At 38.6% G+C, this 22,847-nt stretch overlaps 1 protein-coding gene across 3 annotated transcripts in view; it reads left to right on the forward strand.

Moving 5' to 3' along the window:
• astn1 (astrotactin 1) overlaps positions 1-22,847 on the forward strand; it is a 263,789-nt gene that overhangs the window by 71,823 nt on the left and 169,119 nt on the right. For 2 of the 3 annotated variants that reach the window (XM_053504192.1, XM_053504985.1), the window contains exons 3-4: positions 8,846-9,239; positions 15,824-15,973. In XM_053504192.1, the coding sequence (XP_053360167.1) occupies positions 8,846-9,239; positions 15,824-15,973 (544 nt within the window). The remainder of the gene's footprint in view (positions 1-8,845; positions 9,240-15,823; positions 15,974-22,847) is intronic. The other variant, XM_053505503.1, reaches the window with a different exon arrangement.

Here is a 22,847-nt window from a genome sequence, read left to right on the forward strand (position 1 = left end):
TAACACCTCTACAGACAGTCGAGGAAGCATTTCGGGGATAGATTTAGGCATTGTTTACGCAGGCACAATGCTCGAGAAAACATATTGTGTGGCTTGATATTTCTGACCTCACAGAAATGAACAGCTTGATGGATTGTCGCACATGACTAAACTAAATGCTCGTCAGTTAATGTTTATCATGGTTTGCAATTTGCATCTACTTACTTACCTTGCATAAGCAATTAAGTTTCTAATGCTATTTAAGGAACTGCTAAGTGGGCCATTTTTATTTCCCAATAGGTAATTTTACATTTAAAAGGCATAGTTTTAAAAATTATAATTTTGTCCTTAGTGTACATGTGTGATTATTGTTAAATCTGTTATTTAATACATGCCAGCACATACACACAGACATATATAAGAGTCAACATGTGTAGTGTTATACACTGCCTGAGCCTGAAACTTGGCATTTGTCATGTAGAAATATGTCTGTGACATCAAGAAATAAAGTAAAATGCAAAGATGTGATACCCTTCATTTTACCGCCACGTAACGTTGTTGAGTCTGGACCTGACCAACTGAAGCAGGTCATAACACAGGTATGTGTTACAGTGGGCACTATGCATCATGGGATGCCTCGCTTCATGCGCTTTCCTTCTCACCCTAAACACATCATGTTCATGGGTTATGTCTTCCGACATGTTCTTTAAGGAATACGAAGCTGCTTACTGCATCAGTTCGGGTTCAAAAAAATGATGACACCTCAGTCCCTTACCTCAGAGAGACATATGCAACATTCACAACCTGTTTTCAGTTGAGCTAAGAAGCAAGAAGCCGTGGGATAAATCAACGCTCAGTCCCTGATTTACTAAGATCTTGAATTGTGAGAGCTGATTTGCATGTGCAATTTATCTAGTACTTATTGGGCATGTTGCAGGTGGTTTACTTAAAAACAAAAAAATACTTGAATGGCAGTGCATGCAAAGTAGCTGTAAATGTTGTTGCTTGTGGCAGTTGTTTTCGATATCTGCGGCTGACTCAGACCTTGAAAAGACTTCGAGAAATGTCAGACTGACTACAGTATAACTCAAGCATAAAAGCAGTTGGCAGGATCATATCAGGTAGTCCTCGACTTCGTTTATATTGAATATACCGTTCGTGGTTTACATTAATTGTCTTTGGCAGATGCCCATATTCAGTGTGAAATAGCTTTCCACAGAGGTCTAAATGATAATCTGCAAGCTGAAAGGCATATAGCAAACTTCTCTCTGGCACAGACCAGTCATGTGGCCACTGGCACTGACGACCTTGCTTATGCCATGCATTTCGCCAAAAGAAAAACGAGAGGAGTTAACCAAAAAAGTGCCTTTAATCACCCATGAAAGGTAAGACACATAAAACAACACAGATGGGATTATGTACATTGTGCACCAAACATCCATAATATTCAAAACAAGCAATGTAAAATTAACAACATTGGACCTGTCATGGGGTGGATACATTAGACAACACTTTTATGTGGATGTTACTTTGACATGTACGACATATCCAAAAATGTTGCAGACTAAAGCCCAATCCCAATTCTATTTTCTACCCCTTCCCCTACCCCTCCCCTGTTTCTTGAAACGAAGTGGAAAGGAGAAGGGTTAAAATATTTCCCCTCAGAAATGGGCCACCACTACAACACTGTTATACGTCATCATACGTATCCGTTCATTTACATGTACACATACAGTATGGCCGTAAGCAAAACAAACAATGCGTTATCAAATGCTCGGCAAACTGCCGTGCTACTGAACTTTAATATTTGGTTGTAGCATGCAGTAAAGTGTATACTGTATGACATAAAAATATATTTTTGTAATATCGTGCAACCGGTGCTATCCGCTAGCAAACTTTAGCGATTTTTTTGCTAATATTTCTTTACAAAACATCACCATAAACACAAACACAAGACTAAAATTAATATACATATAATGAAAATTTGTCATAAAAAATCTTTATTAATGGCAAAAATTTGTTACATATATGGGTCTGCTTGCTCGAGTGAGCAGCAATCTTGAAAACTTCGCTTAGCCCTTCGTTTGAAGTGAGGTCCCGAAATATCTTCGTTTGGAGGGCTATCTGGCCCTTCCCCTATAATCCATGGAGGACCCACCTTGAAACCTACAGAACTTAAAGAATCCACCTCTATTGTCTTGTTGGAAGATACTGCACTACAGCACATGTTTAGATGTTTTATAAAGACTATGCCTTTGAACGATCAGAGCTGTTTTGGCAACAAGGTTGTGGTGTATGTACTGTAATGTATTGTATGACATGTGCCAGCTGTCTAGCACATGCCTAGGTATGCTATTAGTGCCAGCAGACTTACGTGAATAGCCTCTGCTCAGTGCTGAATGCACATCTGTTGTGGAGAGTGAGAGGGGATGGCGCTGCTTCCTGCTACCTTGGTCAAAGCGAGCATATTGAATTCATTGAACGCATCAGAAAGGAAGATGCTGCTAGTTCGGTGAGACTGTATTGGTTTGTGGTCACTGATTGTCTGGATGCCCTTCCACGTACACCTGGCATCAAAGATTTGGAAATACAATAAAAAACTTTTAAAACTGCTTCTTTTCAGGTTGGCCCTGACTGTGCTATAGGCCTCTGCTTCACTGGATTTAGAAGCAGTGTCTCTTGGTTTCAGCAGGAGCCACCCCTGAGTTCATCCATGACTTTTGACCACAAAAGATTTTCAGAGATTTAAGGGTTGTGTCATTCAGTTCTGTGTATAAGTCCAAGGTGGGCTTGTGAGCCAGAGATACTTCAGTCTGTATCCAGAAAGTGGTCTTGCGGTGAAGAAACCACCCCAGCTAAATATACTCTAACACTCTAAATCAGCAGAGCCTGGACTTACAGCAGAATGTGCACTATGGCTGCTTAATGTAAATGAACAGACTCCTTCAGTCTTAACAAAGTCCACTTCTTTTCTCTCTGCCCTGAAGACATATTCCTATAGCTCAATTGTGCTCTTAGAAATTGCGCTCTTACAGTATGTTACAGCTTATGGGAAAATAATGTTGCCTTCCATGATCGGTTCATGCAGTTGTACTTGTCCAGATATTTGCAAGAAAATGCTTAGGATAGATGGTTGATGTGGCTTTAGCCCTAGCCTCGGTCTAATTCTTGCCCACCTTTGTTTATGTTTTGGGCACTGATGCTGGCCTGTGTTAGCTGGAAGAGCTGGGTCAGCAGTCCATGGTGTCCTGGTGATTTCCTGAGGGAACTGAAAATTGTTTAAATGCCGTCCGAGCAGCTGTAGTTGATTTTTTAGCAGCGCTTGTTGCAGATGTAAATTATACACAAGGCTATTCTGACTGAGTAAGCTTGCAATCAATAGAGATAACTCCAAAATAGTGTAACCCGGGGAGATTTGCCGTGTACATTCTTGTTTTTTGTCTGCAACAACATTGGTAGTCCATGCTTCATGCTGTTCTGTTAAAACGAGAAGAGAAGAGATTAGAGCCACAGTCTCTCTGATTTGTAACTTGGGTTAACTCTAAACTTATTTACAGTTTTTTTTATCATTTACAATAAATGAAATGATTTGTAGAGATAAACATGATCACTTACATTGCTGAGATCACAACAGACTTTGGGTTTAGCATGAACTAGGAACTGAGTCTTGCGCTGTTTGCTTTCTGAAACACTCCAGGAAATGCATCAATCAGATATTTGAGATGTGACCTAGTGGTACTTTTCCTTTGCCTTATGGGCGCTCATCTGTAGCAGGCACTTAGAGTTTAAGTGGTTATAATGCCTTGTTTTATGGCCAGGCCCATCCAGCAATGGAAAGGCTATTTCCTCTGGTCATGTGCATTTATTATAATGATGGTAACCAGATCAGATAAAGATGTTGCACAGTACCTTTACTAAAAACAACAACAGAAAAAGCTTTACATAAATCTAATAAAAATATTTACTTAGCTGGCACTTATTACATAAAGGGGACCTATTATGCGAAATTTACTTTTCGGTCACCCAAGCTGGAGAGCTGTATCTAGATATGTGCTTCACGCAATAGTGAAAAAAAACAGTTGTACATTTTGATATAAGTAGGCATAAGAAGAGTTATTCGATCTTAAAATGATGTAAGAATCAACAGAAAAAAATAAATAAAAGGGTGAAAGTGCACCATAACATGGACTCATGTAAACTTTATTAAGTGTTTATTTTTTAATATTTGCATTAGGAGTGGGGTAAGCATGTTTACGATGGGTAAGAACTTAAATATACATGTTAAAATAAACATTTTTGCAGCATTTCATGGATGCTGGTGGTATGAACTGGTCATTAGCTTTATAAACCATTAATATTACTGGTACTGTAGTAGTAGTGTGAAGAGGTGGAGGAGAAATTCTTCAGAATTTTGCTTAAATTGGAAACATAAATAGTGCATGTCCACAAAATGTATATTTAATCATTTCACGTTACCGATGTTCTAACTGTTTTTACCAGCATTGATGGAAGTAGTTCTGCAGTACTGCAAAACGGTAAAGAGCAGCTGCCTGCCAAAAGTCACATTCAAAAAACCAGTCACAGAATCACTTTCAGCAAGGAACACTGTCCGTGTCATACTGTTCATGGCGAAGACAATTTACCAAGCTGACTAGCCTCTAAAACAAGGTTGAATCCCAAGCCCTTTAACTCCTGATTAAAGGCACTACTTGATGTGTGGAACAAGGGATTGTACACCATAGTGGATTACCTTTCCCATAACGCTATTTGGGATTTAAACCCAGACATTGGAATAAGTGGAAATATAAATAAATATGGTAAGTTTCTCAGGACTGTCCACTACCTCTAAGGTTTATTCTTCTCACCTTACCTGTAAGAATTTAAAACTACTGTTGCCCCTGTTAATTCTGCCAGCTTCGCCAGTCTTGGTTAGTTAGTTCACCAGTCACGGACAAAATTATTGGTGAAATAAACAAATAAATCATAATCTGTTGACGATGTAGGGTGGTTGTGGAACTGTGATGAGGTTGCAGGCACAATTTAGCAGGCAGAGTGCCGAAGATGTCGCAGCCGTGCCTCTTATGTGACAATGCATGATTATAATTGAAAAGTAAATAAAAAACTCAGAAGTTTTTTAGGCAAAAGTGAACCTGGGCATGAGGTCAGTATACTTGTAATACCAATCCTTGTTTCATCATTATGCTGTTGTGCATCGGTGACATTGTTGTTATGCAGTGGAATGTCAGGCTTTCCACCAAACAGATTACAGGTTGGCGTAGATCTTTGCTAATTGGATTACAGACTGACACGCTGCTAGCATCTGATGTTTTGTTTGACTTTAATAGGCCTCCTTCATAAAGCGCTGTCCTGTCTCCTCTAATTTTAAGCCTCCTGTAACTCCTGTGTATTGTGTTACCTAATTTTCTCCACCATAAAGTTGTAAGCTGCTCATTTGGTTAATGCACACTGACAGATTGGAAGGAAATTAAATTAGTGAAAACTGATTAGCTGTTGACTCTGGGGCTGTAAGCGGACACTGTGTTGGGATGTTTTTTTTTTCTCCTTGTGGTATGTAATCACTGGTGCATAAGAAGGACTGTATAGGGAGAGCTGAGAAAATCTCTTTTCTTCTGATAAAGCTGCGATTCATATATTTGAGTTAGAAGATTCTGTTTAATTTAAGCAAGTATTAGTTTCATTGCTCTAAATAAAGTATATTGCATGCATGTGGTTTCATGCTAAAAATAACACTTATTAGCAGCGACACAGGTTCCTCCAGGGAAGATGAAGGTAGAAATGATGATATTGCCTCTGTATCAGGTTCCAGAAGTAAGACTTGTCACCTCTAAAGGCGGTTTTATCATAGGTTATAATTTAATAATTCACCAAAATTAGACTTTCTATCAGCTAGGTGTTTATGAAACAAAGTTGTTTGTTCCAGCAGAACAATAAAATTTTTTTTCTTTTTTAAAAACTTATGTCTTGTTAACAAAATCATTGGGAAGTACTGAACTAGTCATTAACCAGTATCTGGTTAATGTGGGCACAGGGCATGTACAGTAGTTGTATGCTTGACCATGTGGTATGAAAAAACTTTTTTACATGCCAATAGAGGGCAGCGCAAGACTCCATGCACAGTCATAGGGAGCACCAAGCTTCATAAGTCAGCGTGCCAAAAGACATCTTCCTGTGTACATCGGCAGCTGGTTCTATTCTGACCAGTGTGTGGTAGCTCGTCTGCTATTTCATCATGGACACAAATTGGAGCAAAGAGAAAACGCGGACTTTTACGTGAAACTGGGCAAATGTGCCACATGATTCGGGAAGTTTATGGTGATGCTGCAATGAGTCACTCGAGGTGTGTAAGAGTGGAAGAACACCACTGAAAGACAACGGGAGATCAGGTACACCTTTAACAAGCTTAACCTCCGAAAATATAGATTCGCTGTTCGGCATCTTGTGCGTGTTGATCATCAGAGAACAATCCACAACATTACTGCCATTGTCAAACAGAAAAGTCCAGGCAATTCTCGCATGTAATTTATTCTGTGCCATGTTGCTGTCCAGTTCCTCCCCAGGCTGCTGACTCAGGAGAAGAAACATAGAGTCTGCCAAGAACTCCGGCCCTGTGCCATGGATGACCCCTCCATCATGTCGAGGATCATTGCTGGTGACGAAATTTGGGTGTATGTGTAATGAGACCATGAGAGGATAAAAATATAGGGATAGGGAAAAAGCTCACCATCTCCACGACCGAAAAAGGCGAGGCAGGTCTGCAGCTCAACCAAGTGCATGCTCATTGACTTTTTTGACGTTCAGAGCATTGTTCATTCAGACTTTTACCACCAGGTTTTACGGCGTCTGATGGAGGGTGTTTAGAATTTTACCACCAGGTTTTAAGGCGTCTGATGGAGGGTGTTCAGAATTTTACCACCAGGTTATAAGGCGTCTGATGGAGGGTGTACGGTAAAAGCGACCGGATCTGTGGTGCGCAAATCTTGAAACTTTTTGATACCCTCTTAAACATAACATGCCACAAACACCATATAACAGTACAGTAATTTGGGAGCTGATGCACCTCCTTGTAGTATTTCTAAAAAAAAATGTGGTACTATTACCTCACTAAAAGATGCCTCTGATCAGAATTCCAAATCTTGTTAGAACGTTGTGAAAATAAATGTAAATCAGCCTAAAGGCTTCAAAGAATGGTTAAAATGTAAATGTTTTGAAGTTGTAATTGCATCATTGAGTTTAGTTTATTCATTCAATATTATCTCAACATCATTTTATTAAAATTATTCTAACACTCAAAAACCTTGTTCCAATCTTGAACGTCATCACAGCGTCATTACGGTTAATTTACAACGGTCATCCAACTTGGGTTCCTGCTGGGTATTTGGCAGATGACAGCAACAATGCTTCATATAATTATTCTATGTGTGTTCCGAAGAGGAAAATTATGGCCCATGAACTGAGCTCAAGAGCAGAATGCTCTTGACATGTGAAAGCGTAATTAACCACTCAAATATCATCAGGAGAGAATAGTTCCATCAAGGAAAAATAGACCAGGGACAGAACATAGTTTAACATTGACATTGTGTCTTTCCAAGTAGCAAATGTCTCGAGTGGTATGTTGTTGATATATTAATTGTTCGTATTGTGCAGATGTCTAATTTCATATGTTTATTAGCTTTATATCAGTTTATTATCACTTGTAGAAACACAATTTTTTAATGTTATGTTACATTGCATAAGAAGGTTCCTCCTTATGTTTCTATCATGATATTTGTGTAACATCAATTGGCTTCAGATTGCTAATTGGAACCCTTTTATCTTCTGTTTTCAGGGAAGGTCGGAAAAACGTGCTTCACAAATTCTCTTTATTCTTCAGCCCCCTCAACCATCCATTCTCTACCCGTTCTCTCTGCTGGTGTATAATCGGTCATGTACTTAACTTTGTATCAAGCACAAACAGGAAACTGGCTTAATGACTTTGAAAGCATGAAGGCATTTTAAACAAAACAAAATAAATTAGGGTAGTTTCATGATTTTTCCCATGTGCATGCAAATGCAACATAAGTGACCTTCATTAAGGTGCCATTCATTATCGCCCTTGACTAGGTAAGTAGGCAAACAACTTATGCAAATTGAGTGTACTCTTGATGTTCAAACTCAGGATAAAAAAAATAAAAATAGAGGCAATTAAGGGGTTCTCTTTAGGCTCAGCAATGTGCAATTGTTTAAGTTGTGGTCAGAGTAGATTCCAACATGGTGTCTGTACATAATTGCTGTCCTTCCCATATCTGAGTGGCTTTGGATTTTAGCTTTTGGAATGTTTTATCTGCCGGTTAACTCTTCCTAAGCTTGGCATGTCTTTCTTACTTTCTCCTGTTACTTATTCTGTTTTTTTCTCTTTCTGTCATTCTCTCTCAATTTTTCCTCTGTCTTCTTCTCACTCTCTCTTTCTATCTTCTGTGTGCACATTTATCATTGTCCTACCTTTTGTTTGCTTTTATCTGTTTGGCCTCTGTTATTCGTCTCTTCCATCTCTCTCTCTCCTTGTCACCACATATTTCTTTCTCTCCTCTCACTCCACATCCTACTAACTCATTTTGGATTTTTTCCATTTTATTCTGTCCCTCTGTGTCCCTTTTTCTCACTTTCTCTTCTCCCTGTCTCACTGCCTCTCGCTCACTCTTCCAATTTTATCTCTCTTAATTTCTCTCCTACCCTTGTTCCTATCTTTTCATATCTACTCCTACACACTACCTCTCACTCACCTCTGTTATTTTCCCACCTTCTCCCCCCATGTGTTTTTCACTCTCTCTCTCTGTCACTTGCTCTATCTTTCTGTCCCTTTTTGCAGGGTGGGATGATTGCTCTGCTGCTTTCCATCTTGTGCCTGGTGCTGATCCTGTACACACGGAAGCGCTGGTGTAAGAGGCGCCGGGTGCCACAGCCTCAGAAAAGCGCGAGCGCTGAGGCAGCTAACGAGATTCACTACATCCCATCTGTGCTGCTGGGCGGGCAGGCACGTGAGAGCTTAAGGAACTCCCGGTGCCAGGGTGCCAATGCCAGTGGCACTCTCAGTATCCGTGAGACACCCATCCTCGATGGCTACGAGTACGACATTGGTGAACTGCGCCAGCACCTGCAGCGTGAGTGCATGAACGGTGGTGAGGACTTCGCCAGCCAGGTGACACGCACACTCGATTCTCTTCACGGCTGTAATGACAAGGGCAGCGTGGATCTCACCCCTGGTGCGTTCTAGGCTCACATCTCAGAGCATCTCGCTTTTTTAAGATGGTCAATATTTGGTGTATTTCAAAAATCAAGATATTCCTATAGCCCAAACTTTATTAATAATTGGGAAGAGTTAGAAAACCCAGTGCAAGAGCTACTTTTCTTTAAAGCTGGAGATATGCTCAAACCTACTTATTATTTCAAAACAGGTTTAAATAGGCCAATGTTTAATTTATTGTACTGATCTGATTTAAGTTCATGCTGCCCACAAGATACCAGGTTACAGTCATAAAATCATAATCCACCTGATATTTTTTTTTAAATAAAATGATGCCTAAGTCTTTTGGTTATATCCCAGCAGGAACCCTAAGGTTGTAATATAAATGTAATGCCATTGCGAAGACATTCACCATTGGGGCAACTTTGAAAGTTTGAATGATTTGTTACAATGTTGCAAATACAACCTTAAAACTAATTAAATTAAATGAATTCTTAACATTTATTTGAAGCATTTATGCTAATTAACATCTAATCGCAAAATTCTAACAGGGTTTAGAATTCCCAAGGATTGGGACACAACAGCTTTCCCCACACTGTGTGTGTGTCTCATGTTACACATCTCTAAATGTTATAACCTCTCTAGTTCCTATCTTAGCTCGCAAGTTACTGTCCCATAATATACTGTTTGCTATGGGTCCAAACTGCACCATGTGTGCTTTCACTGAACAGATCTTAAACCTTAAGCATTATTATTTTACCCTTTTGCCTGCATTTTGGTAAATTCCTGTTGTTCAGTATTTTGTAATGTTTGCTGTATTTTTGTATGTGCTTCAACATAATGTTCTCTCATGGTCCAGTAAGCACACATTCCTGCTTTCCAGGAAGTGACCAGAGTTAGGGTCTTGCTCAGGCCATCACTTTAGTGTTAATATACCTTTAAACTAAAGTAATTTTCTCAACACTGTGTTAAGGGCATTTGTTCAACATGTTCTCCTTGTCATGTAATATAATCAGTGTTGTTCCGAGTCATTTCATTAAAGTGATTCTAACCTTCAAAAAGAACCTACTATCAGCATTATTCTGTATCGTTAACACATTAACGTCACTGCAACGTTTTGACAACTAAATATTCCTGCTGGGATAGTACTGTAAGTGAAATTTCTAACGTTTTAATAGAGATATTGCCATGATTTAATGCACAAGCTGACAGCTCAGTTTAAGTAGATTGCAGCACTAATCTTTCTATTACGTTAAATTAAAGTGTACTTTGGTATGTGCTTAGAGATATTAACATCTTTTCGAAGAGAGACACATTTGTCTACATCAACCTATATCAGTTCTTCTTGTAGATTTATGTGATTTGAAAAGCCTATTAATTGACGAGCCTTTTAGTCCCTGCGTGCCTGCTTGCACGCATGCACCGAAATTGGTTTTACACAATGATTTATGTTAATTATTAGTTATCCTTGCTAATGTAGCTGTTTTTATGTTAATAGAAGACAACTAAATACAGTGGTACCTCAGGCATACGAAGAATTTTAACTTTAAGAACTTTGCCTTGACATATGAAGTGTAAAAATTGAAGTGGAAATTGGTAAAATTGGTATTATATATTTGGATCGCATGAACAGAAAATTCACCTTAAGAACTCACCTCTGGAACTGATTAAATCCGTATTTCGATGTACTACGTACCTCGGATAGTTATGTTACCGTTGATGTGAAATTTGTCTTAAGCGAGTTGAAAGTGAATGGAGGACTACTGTAGGTTCTCTCGCAGCAGTAAAAAGTAGATATGCTAAGTAACAAGTAGCATACAAGTCACATGACATTTCCTTGATTTATTTATTTTTTTTACTAATTGTTTTTGGAGGAAGTGAGTTTAGTAAACGCTTAAACAATTGGTAAAAATTAAAAGGATTAAAAAAAGCTAATAAAGGGTAAGGGATTTATCCATTTTCCACCCACTTTAAAATTTTAAAGTCAATGATATCAAGCAACAGCGACACCTCTACTGGTGTGATCTGTAATTTTGTGGGGTGTAGCTACAGTGTAAGCATTATTACCAAATGAAAGCCAGGAAATATTATGTGATTCTTTTTATTTTTACAAACTAGCTGGAGTCAGTAGCCTAGCCTAGCGCCTCAGGGAAAGCCTCTATATTCAATTTGTGGGTCTGTGCAAGCAGCGCATTAAAAGCTTAGGACAACCTTTCACCTTCAAGCGGAGCTTATCTTTTAGCTAGCTACTGTAGGTAGGGTTAAGTGAGCTGATGGAAGCTTTTTCTTTTAGCACTCAGTGTTCACTTTTGTAATTCTGAGGAGTTTTGAGTCACTACCTACTAAATAGTGTCATTACCCCACATGTTTGTTGTGGTTTGGAACACACAGCCCTGAGTTCTTTCTCAGTGTGTGCACTCACCGCTGTGAAATTAATTTGGAGACCGTGTGCAGTAAAAGCCATAATATGAAATGTTCCTCAAATATCTCGAACTAGCATTTTTCTGGCAGACAGAAGGAGATTCCAAGAATATTAGCAATAACTCTTGAGTGCTGTAGTGGTAATGCACTGGCCAGAGTCAAGATTCATTCTCTAATGGTTAAGTAAAGGGGCTCAAGGACATTTGATGATCATTTTAATGCTTCTGGGTGTGTTTGTGTTGTCTGTCTATCCATTTTTTTTGTGCAATAAGTGTTGCATTCATAACATTTATAGGATTTAAAAGATTGTAACCAGCAGATGAACTGATTAGATTTTAGAATTAATCTTATTGGTATCAGAATCACAGCAGGGTCAAAATGGTTTTCTATCAACAGCTTTTTTCCCATTTGAAGTATATTTTAAGGGTTTTTCTGGCATCCAAATTGGGAACAAGTAGAACTAGACTAAAGGGCTTCCTCTGCTCGTCTCCCCTTGCTAAATACTGTATAAAGCTCCTTCCCTAAAATCTTGATATTTAACTGTATTTAAAAAAGCGTTTTTTACAATACTAAATAGATCATTAATGCACTACAGTTGTATCTGTGGTTTAAAAAGATGCCCACTTTGTGCTTTAAATGTGTCGTTACCTTTGTATTAAGCTCTTACAAGCTCCATGGTTTAAAATGGCAATAATTGGGATTGTTAACATTGCAAGTTAAATGCCAGTGATTCTCAACCCTGGTCCTGGAGGACCACCTGCTCTGCAAATTTTAGTGTTTTCCCTGCTCTTCCAGACCCTCTTCAATTAAGGAAAAGCTGTTAATTAGCTGATTAGTTAAATCAGGTGGGCTGTGAGCTGAGAAAACTGTAAAATGTGCAGGGAAAGTGTTCCTCCAGGACCGGAATTAAGAACCACCGTGATAGACTATTTAGCTGCCTGAAAAAAATTACAATCTGGTTCATAAAATATTTTATGAGAGTCGTGACAAGTACACAGTTCTTCCTTGTACAGAAAAAAAGGTATGTATTGATTCATTATACAAAGCTGACCATTTAAGCAATTCCTTTCTTCAAATAAATAAAATTAATGACAAGAGGTCTATCTATATACATCAATCAGCCATAACATAATGACCACCCACCTAATATTGGGTTGGTTCTGCTTTTGCCACCAAAACAGCCTTCTCAAATTTGCAGGCCAAATCAACACTTTAAACATGTTTCTCAAGCCTTTTCTTTAGTGCAATAAGTGTGCCACTGCCATTAGAGAATGGCATTTTTTTGAAGGGGTGTACTAGGTCAGCCATAACATTTAGGTAGGCGGGACATGTCAAAATAACACCCACATGAATGGCAGGAACCAAAGTTTCCCAGCAGAACATAGCCAGTGCATCACAATGCCTCTGTCAGCTCACTGTACCTTTCCATAGTGCATTTCTTCCCAAGGTACTGTACAGTAAATGGCATACACTCACTCGGCTATCCACATGAAATTTAGTTCTTTAGACCAGTCCACCTTCCTGCAGTGCTCTGTGGTCCAGTACTGACTGTAGGGGCTTTTGGTGGTAAATAAGGGCAGTATGGGGCACCCTGACTGGTCTATAGCTACACAGACCCACATACAACAAACTGTGACTGTGTAAAGTTAGTTTAATATTTACATCTCCGAATTCAATAAGTGCATAAATAAACCCGCAAAAAAGATACCCACGTATATTTCCTCTCTACATTGTCTTTAAGATACATCCGCCTTAAATTATACATGTTTAAAAGCATAAACACCATTATTCTCTACGGCGCAACGAATGATTTAGGGATCATCGCAAAATGCCGCACAGCAACAAAAAGCGTAAAACGATATTGAATCTTCCCTTCTGTTCAGCGCCTGAAGGATCAAAAAGCAACTTTGTTACCACACTGGAAACTAGAAATGCCAGACTAGTACTGCCTGATAAAATATTAATTTATAACAAAAATACAGAAACATCAGCATACACGTTGGAATAAATGCCGACGTTAAACCGTTATTGTTGCACTATGGTTCCACTTTTTCTCTGATGTTATTTTAATTTACTTGTATTAATGATCCATTTCTTTGCGTGTGATTGTTTAGTTTCGAGTGTCTGATCTATATAAAGAAAAGCATGAATTAGAATAGGTATTTTCCTATTATTTTCCACGAATTCCCTTCCGTTCATTGCGCCCCACCTGTCATGTCTGTATTCCCCACTAGTGGAGTGCGCCCCACACTTTGAGAACCACTGGGTTAAACAAAGGATTTGGTTCTTAATGTTGAGGAAAATCATCTAGGTAGCATAATCTAGTTATTTTACTCTTACAGTGGTACTATTATATTGGGATTAGTTTAAAAAGTCCATGCAAAACGGTGCCTCTGGGTTTTTCCTTTCCTTTCTTCCTGTTTTTTTTCTTTTTTAAGTAGGCCCACTCAATTATTTTAGAGTCTACTTAAACTGAGCCGTAACCTGAACACATGGCTGCTTGGTCAGCTTATCCATATAACAGTGGTCTTTTTGTAGTGCTGAAACTGTCTGGCATCAAAACACACTGACAATGGAAAACCTTTTATTTATTATTAAAAATAACAGCGCTTAGTTAGTTCTACTAATAAAAAGTCACAAATGCCTGTCACTGTTGTGGCATACAAAGCTTAATGTGATAGAAGTAGGTAAATGTTAAGTAAATTATGCATGATAGTCATTGTATTGCTTATGGGACACCGCAGTACCAGAGGGCCCATTTTAAACATCATTAAAAGAAGAAGAGTCTCTTGAGTCAACTTGTGACACAGAAGTCGTCCGGGTTCATTGGACGCACAGCTTCTGAGAGATCAGCCATGATTGAGTGTGAAATGATGCTGATATTTGCCTGGAAGAGTGTTCTGCTATGAATAGTCTCAGTTGGCTATGCTAGAGAGGGGTAATTTCATGTTTCCATGCTCATTAAGTAGTACAAAAAGCCCCGCAGTGTCAAGTTTTCTTTGTTGTAATGTTTGTTTTTTTGCCAGGGGACATACACACATAGCACTGTTGCAGAATGGAAAATGATAAAGACCCATATCTACCGAGTCAATTCAGAGGAGTTCAGGTTACTCTTTACTTTGTTGGCAAGAAGAGGTTCGAACAAAGTAAACTACAGCAGACGAAAACAATTAACCAATCTGATTTATACATAACATACTGTAGCGTGAAATCCGGCCCATCAATAAAGCTTTAATATGCAAGTCATACATAATTCATATTCTCCCGATATTGATCAGTGTATTCTTTTGGATTTCAGCCTGAGACACACTGCATGATTTATACCAAGCCTAACTGACGATGGGAATGTAGGAATAAAATGCCACACTACAGTAGCTGGTTGTGCAGCAGTTCATCTTGGCTGTCATGCGTCATACACCTTTCATGCATGACATCAAGGTTATACTGGTCTAACCGCGATTCCATAACACACACTAGGGGCTAATATGAAAATAAATGTTTAAGACAAGCAGTGGGTGAACCAGTTTTAAAATAGGCCTGATTATCTGCTAGTGTGGTCGAGGCATTATTTTTAATAATGATACTTTTGGTACCCTTGAGTGGACTGTGAGTCCTAGAGGACCAAATTGGCCATGCTTCCCGATGAGAAGGGGTGGAATACTTGAACTCTCATTTCAATCACCGTGATACTAGCCAATCAGGGGGAATCTGTGCAAAAAAAGTCGTCAGAGTAGCGCCTTCCACCATGTGTGTTACATCACCTCTAATGTTGTGTGAACATGTCAAGCCTGGCAGTCTTATTTTTTTTCAAGCTGCTGCTCATGTGTTTTGCCTTCACCGCTGTCACTTAATAGGGAAAAGCACATAGACAGGTGGAATAGGCAGTGACTTAATAAGGAAGAAAATCAGGGTGAAAAATTTAAGTGTGATTTTTCTACACAATCTCTCTGTACCAAAACCATGACAATACCTGTCAAACATTATTGAAACGAGCTCTTCTGCATCTGGGTGTTATGTGCTGTCCACATACTGTATCTGTCTCTTACTAATTTCTTTCTCTCTCTTTTTTTTTTTCCTGTCTGATTTTGAGCTTTTGCCATCAGTGGTCAGTGTTATGTGCTCTCAAACCTTCTCTCAATCTCTCTGCCTAACATTAACCTTTTTTGACCTCTTTGCCGTCAGGGAATGACAATACAAAACTGTCCCTGATGAGCAAGTACAAGGATAACATCATAGCCACCAGTACCGTTGACAGCAATCACCAGCAAAACACGCTCCTCCCACACAACACCTCCACCAACCAGCGCATGCGTCTGTCCAGCAACACGCGCGGTGAGTGGTCGGCCACGCCTGCAGATGCCTGCCTATAAAAACATGCCCGCTGCCACCCCCAGCTGCCATTCTCACTTCTTGGGTGTGTACCAAATGCTTGTGTTTGGTGAAATCGTAAACATGACAAGCATAGAATCCTGCATAAAAAATGTAACTGTTATGCTAATAATAGGGTAAGATTGTAGATTGCCTAATAAATCAGTGCACCTTGGTAAAGTTGACATGGTGTGTTATCACACACATTCTCTCAGCTTTCTAGACTATATACACAAATATATATATAAGAGCCCCAAAATAGCCAGTCATATTCCTTAAGGCAAATTTCTCATATTTTTTATGTTTTGGAATATTTCTAAAGTAGTTTATTTTAAAAACTAGACTAGTGTTTGGGACAAAGCCCTCGAAAGTGGGATGTTTACCCTCCTATTCATAGTCATAATCCTCTTAGAGAGCTTTTCTGATTTCATTTTGATTTATGCCTGTTTTGTGTCTCTCCATATTATAAAATTCCATGTGCATCCAAAATCATCCAATTTTTTTTTTTAGTAATTATGTTAAATTAAGTTGCATTACACTGTTGATGTATACAGTTTTCCGTCTTGTTTTTTTTTCTTCTTGCATAAATGTGTGTGTGTGTGTGGGACTCAACATCTATGCATTTACAATTACAATCAAGCTGCACCACTCTTGTATTGTGTGATTGTGTGATGTGAATCATTTTAACACCTCAGCTCAGAAATATCGGTACATCCATGTAGACCTGAAACATTCAAAACATCCTCAGAAGAGTTGGAATTTGTTCGTCTTTATTCTCCTCAATACCAGAGCTGTAATCACGCTGCTGCAGCGTTGATTACACAGGTCAGCCATTGAGGGCTGGAGCAGAACAAAAATGTGTCTCTGCCAATTGTCTGACGAGGTCTGGGTCTGTAACCTCACACTCACTCCAATCATATTTGATGCATTTTTTTTTCTAGCATTTTCTCTTATTTTTCTAGCAAGTAATTTGCTTTTATGGACAAACAATTCTTGTCCTAAAAATATGTCCTGATTTCTCCAGGACAGTGCAGCTCATTTGCTCTTTAGACTTCGTATTGTATAGATGTTCACCTTCATTGGATGCGTAAGGAATTTAATGGAATGCTTTTTAAAAACTGGGTGTTTTACAGTGCGGTGTTATGCCTGCTCCTTGTCAATGAACTAATGGTTGTGTAGATCATCCTGTGTGTTTGGTGTGTGTTTCAGGTCAGTTGTATTTTGCTGAGTCTTCCTTCTCTCTCTTTCTCTCTCTCATCTGTTCCCATCATTCTACACAAAATACCCCTAAATGACAAAGTAAACAGGTGTGTGGAGTGTTTTGTTTAAAAATGAAGACATGTAAATATCTAATTTATATAATTGTTGCCTCATTGAATTTATTGGACAATAACGGAGAAAGGCACACACATGCCTTTATAGGGTCTCAGAGTAAACGTGGCATGTCAGAGTGAAAATAAAGCCATGAATTTGAGAGAATTATCTGTAGTCATGAGAGACAGGATTGTGTCAAGACACAGATCTGGGAAAAATTTCTGCAGCATTGAAAGTGCCCAAGAGCGTAGTAGCTGCCGTTATTCTCGAATGGAGGAGATTTGGGACAAATAGAATAACTGGGGACAAAGGGACTAGGTCAGAAAAGTAACCAAGAGCCCATGGGTCGCTATAAATGACATTCTGAGTTCCCTTGTGAAGATAGGGGAACGTTACAGAGGGACAACCATCACTAGCACTCCACTATTCGGGCCTTTATGGTATATTGGCCAGACAGAAGCCATCCCTCACTAAAAGGCACATGAAAGCCTGTTCAGAGTTTTCCAAAAACACCTAAAGGACTCTCAGACCACGAGAAACAAGATCATGTGGTCTGATAACACAAACATTGAGCTATTTGGAATCAGGAAATCGGCACTGTGCATCACCTTAAAAGCCTCCCTCGATTGGAGGTCTGGAGAATCTGGAGGACAAGTAAACACCTCAGATTCGTTGCCATCTTTCTCAAACCATTCTTCATCCATTTTTGCAGTGTGCATTATCCTGCTGAAAGAGGCCACGGCCATCAGGGAATACAGGTTCCATTAACTGGTGTACTTGGTGTGCAGGCACTATGCTTTACCTGTATAACATCCCTGCAGTCAAACAGCTGTTATTATTATTGCTGGTATTATTGTTGTTATTATTATTAGTAATTGTAATATTAAATAAGATATTGATGATGATGCTATTTTGGGTCATTAATGGTGTTAATTACTGTAGATGTGCCTTAGAATGGTTGACCAAGCAGTTATCTCTGCTATACGTACAACTCATTTTAGGGTACATTTATACGTTTTAAGCATTTCATGAAATGTGATGCTTGTGATACAGTAAGTCTCCAACTAAGAGTATTTTTGCTCAGATCATAGTTTATGCATGATTACATGCCAAAAGTATAAGTGAAAACATTCACATGACTTTTTGTTAGTTTGACTAAAATGTAAAATAAAATAAATTGAAACGTCAGTCCGACTGAAATCATACAAAATCAACCTTTTCAAAGTCGGACACCCAGATAATGCGGTTGGGACTATAGCTACCCCTGGACTTAGACCTCAGTCGGGCTCAGAAATCAGCCCATGTGCTCTGCACATGCTCTAAAGTTCCCACCTTGGGCTTAAAATTTTTTTATTTACAGATGTTTGCAATTGATGTGATAAAATGTTTCCCTTTTACCTATAATTCTGCAGATGGTGCACTCAAAGCAACCATCTGCAGGTTTGCTTTCAAGTGGCGAAGCAACCTGTGTTTATTTTAAGTTTGTTTAAATGTTGTTGAATATGTATATTTTTAAAGTTATGATACTTATAGAATCATCAAACAGACTGAATTGGAACCTACTGTAGGTATCGTGAGAAAATCGTATCAGGTGGTCCCTGGTGTTTCCCATCCCTAGGAGTCAGAAATGTCCCTGCCATGCTTGTACTATATAATGAGACAAGGACAGGTGTCTAATTCAATGGCCTAGTCGAGCTACTGTATAACCATAGCACAGATTAACTGTGCATGTAAACATAGTGTTTGTGACATAGTGGACACAGTAGTTACACCAAACTGTCAAGACCGTCCTGACGTCTTAGTCCATACAGCTCCTCATTTGAGCCCGGATCACACAAAAAAAGGTCAACGACAAGGTTCTGACTTCAGCAAAGCAGAAAACCTTATGTTTTCCAAGTGTCCCTTCTATGTCTTGTGTAGATCATTATACTTTGAATCATCATTCTTTAGATCATGACATTCAGATTCCAGGGGTATTATAATGACTTGCTTTCTGCACCTGAACCAGCAGATCAGCATGCTGAGGGTGCACTGATGCTGGGCTTTGAATATTTAAACACGCTCATCTTTTATTCCTCTCCATGAAGTGTTGCACCTTTTGGCCTGAGCTTAATTGTGAAGGCTGGTGCACATTTACCTGCTCTAAGAGTTTCAGCTAATTCCTTTAAAGTTCTTCTTCTTTTAACATTTTTTTTTTTTTGCACCGTGTCTATCACTGTATTTTGTTCGAACACTTTAGGTAGCTTCAGTTATATATGTCTATAGCTAAGGAACAGTTATATTACAGTATATAGTAGTTTTTATCTTAATCCTAAAATCCTTTTTATGATGACAATAATTAACAGTTTTAATTTAAATAATGTACAGCTCAAGAGGTTTGTTAGTTTGTTCATGTCTGCGTAGGTTATTAGATAAGCAGGGTAATGAGAAATTCCTCAATAAGAAGATTACTGTTTTTTGTAGCATTTATTGTTGGTTGGGATTTTACGGAGGTTGTAGCAATTGTGAAACAGGGTGCAGGGCATGTGCTGAATATCTTTATTAATGTTCACCTACACTGTATAAAAAACAAAATATATAGAACTACAAATAGAGCACGTGCACTAAAAGATAAACCTAAGAAATTATAGATTATCACAAGCAACACAGAAAGAAATTTACTGACTAATCTGATTAGACAAAACAGGACAATAATGCACTGGTGAAGTGTTGAGAGAAGTGCTGTAGCATCTGTCCCTGCCTGATTTATTGCTCAGTTGTTATGGTCAAGGATTCTTGTACATGGTTCATATGCGACGAAAAACCTTTCAATAGTGTCGAATTAGAGCTGACATACTGTACTTCTGCTTTCACTGAGGACAACCATTGAGAAAAGTCTTTATTTTCATGTTCCACAGATTTGTTTGCCGACATCACTTTAGTGTTTCGGTCATGACATAAAATGCATCTGGAGCGGTGAGGGGGAAAAAAAAAGCATTATTTGTTATTATGTGTGCCTTGATTCAACACACTCTTCCCACATCCGGAATGGAAATACAGTACCAGAATATTATACTTTTATATTAAATATCAATCCTTGTACCTTCTACCTGATGCAGATGTCATATTTTATTTTAAAGCCAGTGGTTGTGTTACAGCAAAGATGTATGAAATGACTAAAACATTTGCTCAAGCAGAGACAGTTTTTATGCCAGTGCTGTGCTATGCCTTTGTTCATACCATGCATAACAGTAGATTTTTTTTCCCTTTGGTGTCCAGGGTAAATAGTTTCTGCAGCTATACACCATAGGAAGCAAGTACTTATTTTATTCAGGCATTTCTTCTGCATGTGTTTACCCACTGAGATAAGACGCGGTTAAATTTGTGTGGCAGCTAGAAAAATCCAAGGTGAAATGTTGAATTTTTCATCTACATTGAATTCCAAAGAGGTTCTCCTGGTCTCAGATTTGCATATTCTTTTAAGGAAATCTAAAGCACAAAAGCTGCCGTGTATTCCAGCAGAAAGTTGGTTTTATATTGGGACATTTGCTGCACATACGAGATTCTTTCTTCTATTAAACACGCAAAGAGAGACGGAGACCCAAGGACAATTGAATATAGTTTTTCATTTTCTCATGTTAAAGCCAACTGAGGCTAGTCTTTTAAAGACAAAGGTCACTGCAGCTTTATAGCAATGGTGCTTGTGAAGGCAATGTCTATGCCGAAACCTACAGTACTGTACCTCTGCTGCAGAGGAGAAGTTCATTTAGAGTCAGCAGCCTTAGAAATCACCAATTAACAAACAGAACCTCAGATTAGAGCCGTTATGAAGCTTTTACAGAACATAAGTAGCAGATAAACATCTCAATATCAACTGTGCAAAGGAGATTATTGTATATTTTGGATCGCTTAAACATTGTTTTACAATGTAGAAAGAAATCAAAATCAAGAAAGCCCATGGAATTAGTGTGTCCAAACTTTCAAGTGGTACTGTATGTAAGAGTCTAACAAGATTACAGCCATCTACTTTACAGGAACTCTAATACGGTTGGGACAGTAAGATTTTACTAAATATGATTCGATACACAACAGGAAATTTACTAGAGATGGGAGTAAAATTGATTCTGTTATGTATCACAATTTCCATAATCCCACAGGTGGTGTGTTTTACCCCGAAAATAAACGTTCTGACGTTTTGACGTTCTTTCACCCTACATTCATTCAAGTGGTCTTCAAGAGAAAAAATATATGTATCGAAGCCACATCTTGCTACATTTGAGAACTTGAAATGCTACATTTCATTTCCTCATACTGTACGATGCCAAGACTTTATTAATGTCAACATTACACCATTACATATACAATGTACATATACACTGATCAGCCATAACAATAAAAATCCACCTGCTTAATTTTGGGTAATAATATTGGTCTCTCTTGTTTCACCGAGAAACTCACCAATACCATCAAGGCATGGACTCCACAAGACCTCCGAAGGTGTGCTGCGGTATGTGGTGCCAAGGTGTTAGCAGCAGATCCTTTAAGTCCTGTAAGTTGTGAGGTGGGGTCTCCATGGATCTGACTTGTTAGTCCAGCAAATTCCACATATGCTGAATCAGATTTAGACACACATCCAGCCAACCACATAAGGAAAAAGAAAACATTATCTATCAGACTAGGTCGCTCCATGGTCCAGTTCTGACGTTCATGTGCCCTTTGTAGAAACTTTCAGCAGTGGGGTCAGCAGGGGCACTTTGACCAATCTGTAGCTATGTAGCCCCAAACACAACAAGCTACAATGCACTGTTTGTTCTGACACTTTCCTATCATAGCCAGAAATGCCTTTTTTTAGCATATTGTGCTCAGAACTGTAGCTCTTCTGTGGGATTGGCCAAAACAGCTGGCCTTTGTTCCCCCTGCAGCTTAATGAGCCATGGACACCCATGACTCTGTAAACAGGGCAATCTGTTGTCCTTTCTTGGATTAGAGTTTATAGGTATTCACTGCGGCCTACCAGGAACACCCTAGTTGCACTACTGTTTTAAAGATCTGTCCCTCACAGTGTTTCTCAGATCTTGATGCTTGCCCATTTTGTCCATGCTGCCTGATATACAGTATCCCATCCCTTGGCAGGTGTCAACATAAAATGATAATGTTATTCAGGTCACCTGTTAGATTTTATTGTTAACGCTGAGCAATGTATACTGTATACAGTACAAATCGAATTCAAATTCAAATCAAAAATCAAATCAAATTCAAATTTTATTTGTCACATACACAGTCATACACATTACGAAATGTAGTGAAATACTTATACGACTGCCATTGACCCTAAAAGAGAATTAAAGTTTACAAATAAAAAATAAATATGAATAAAAGAAATACGATAGAAAATTAAATAGAAAAATTAAATTAAACTAGGAAAAATAGAAATAAAAATAGAAATATGATGTACATAAAAATAGAAATATACTGTACAAATTGAAATGTACTGTACTGTATAATCAGTACAGTAGATACATACATAGACCAAGTCAGGTAAGTC

Source organism: Clarias gariepinus, chromosome 1, assembly GCF_024256425.1.
Source record: "Clarias gariepinus isolate MV-2021 ecotype Netherlands chromosome 1, CGAR_prim_01v2, whole genome shotgun sequence".
Classification (NCBI taxonomy): Eukaryota; Metazoa; Chordata; class Actinopteri; order Siluriformes; family Clariidae; genus Clarias; species Clarias gariepinus.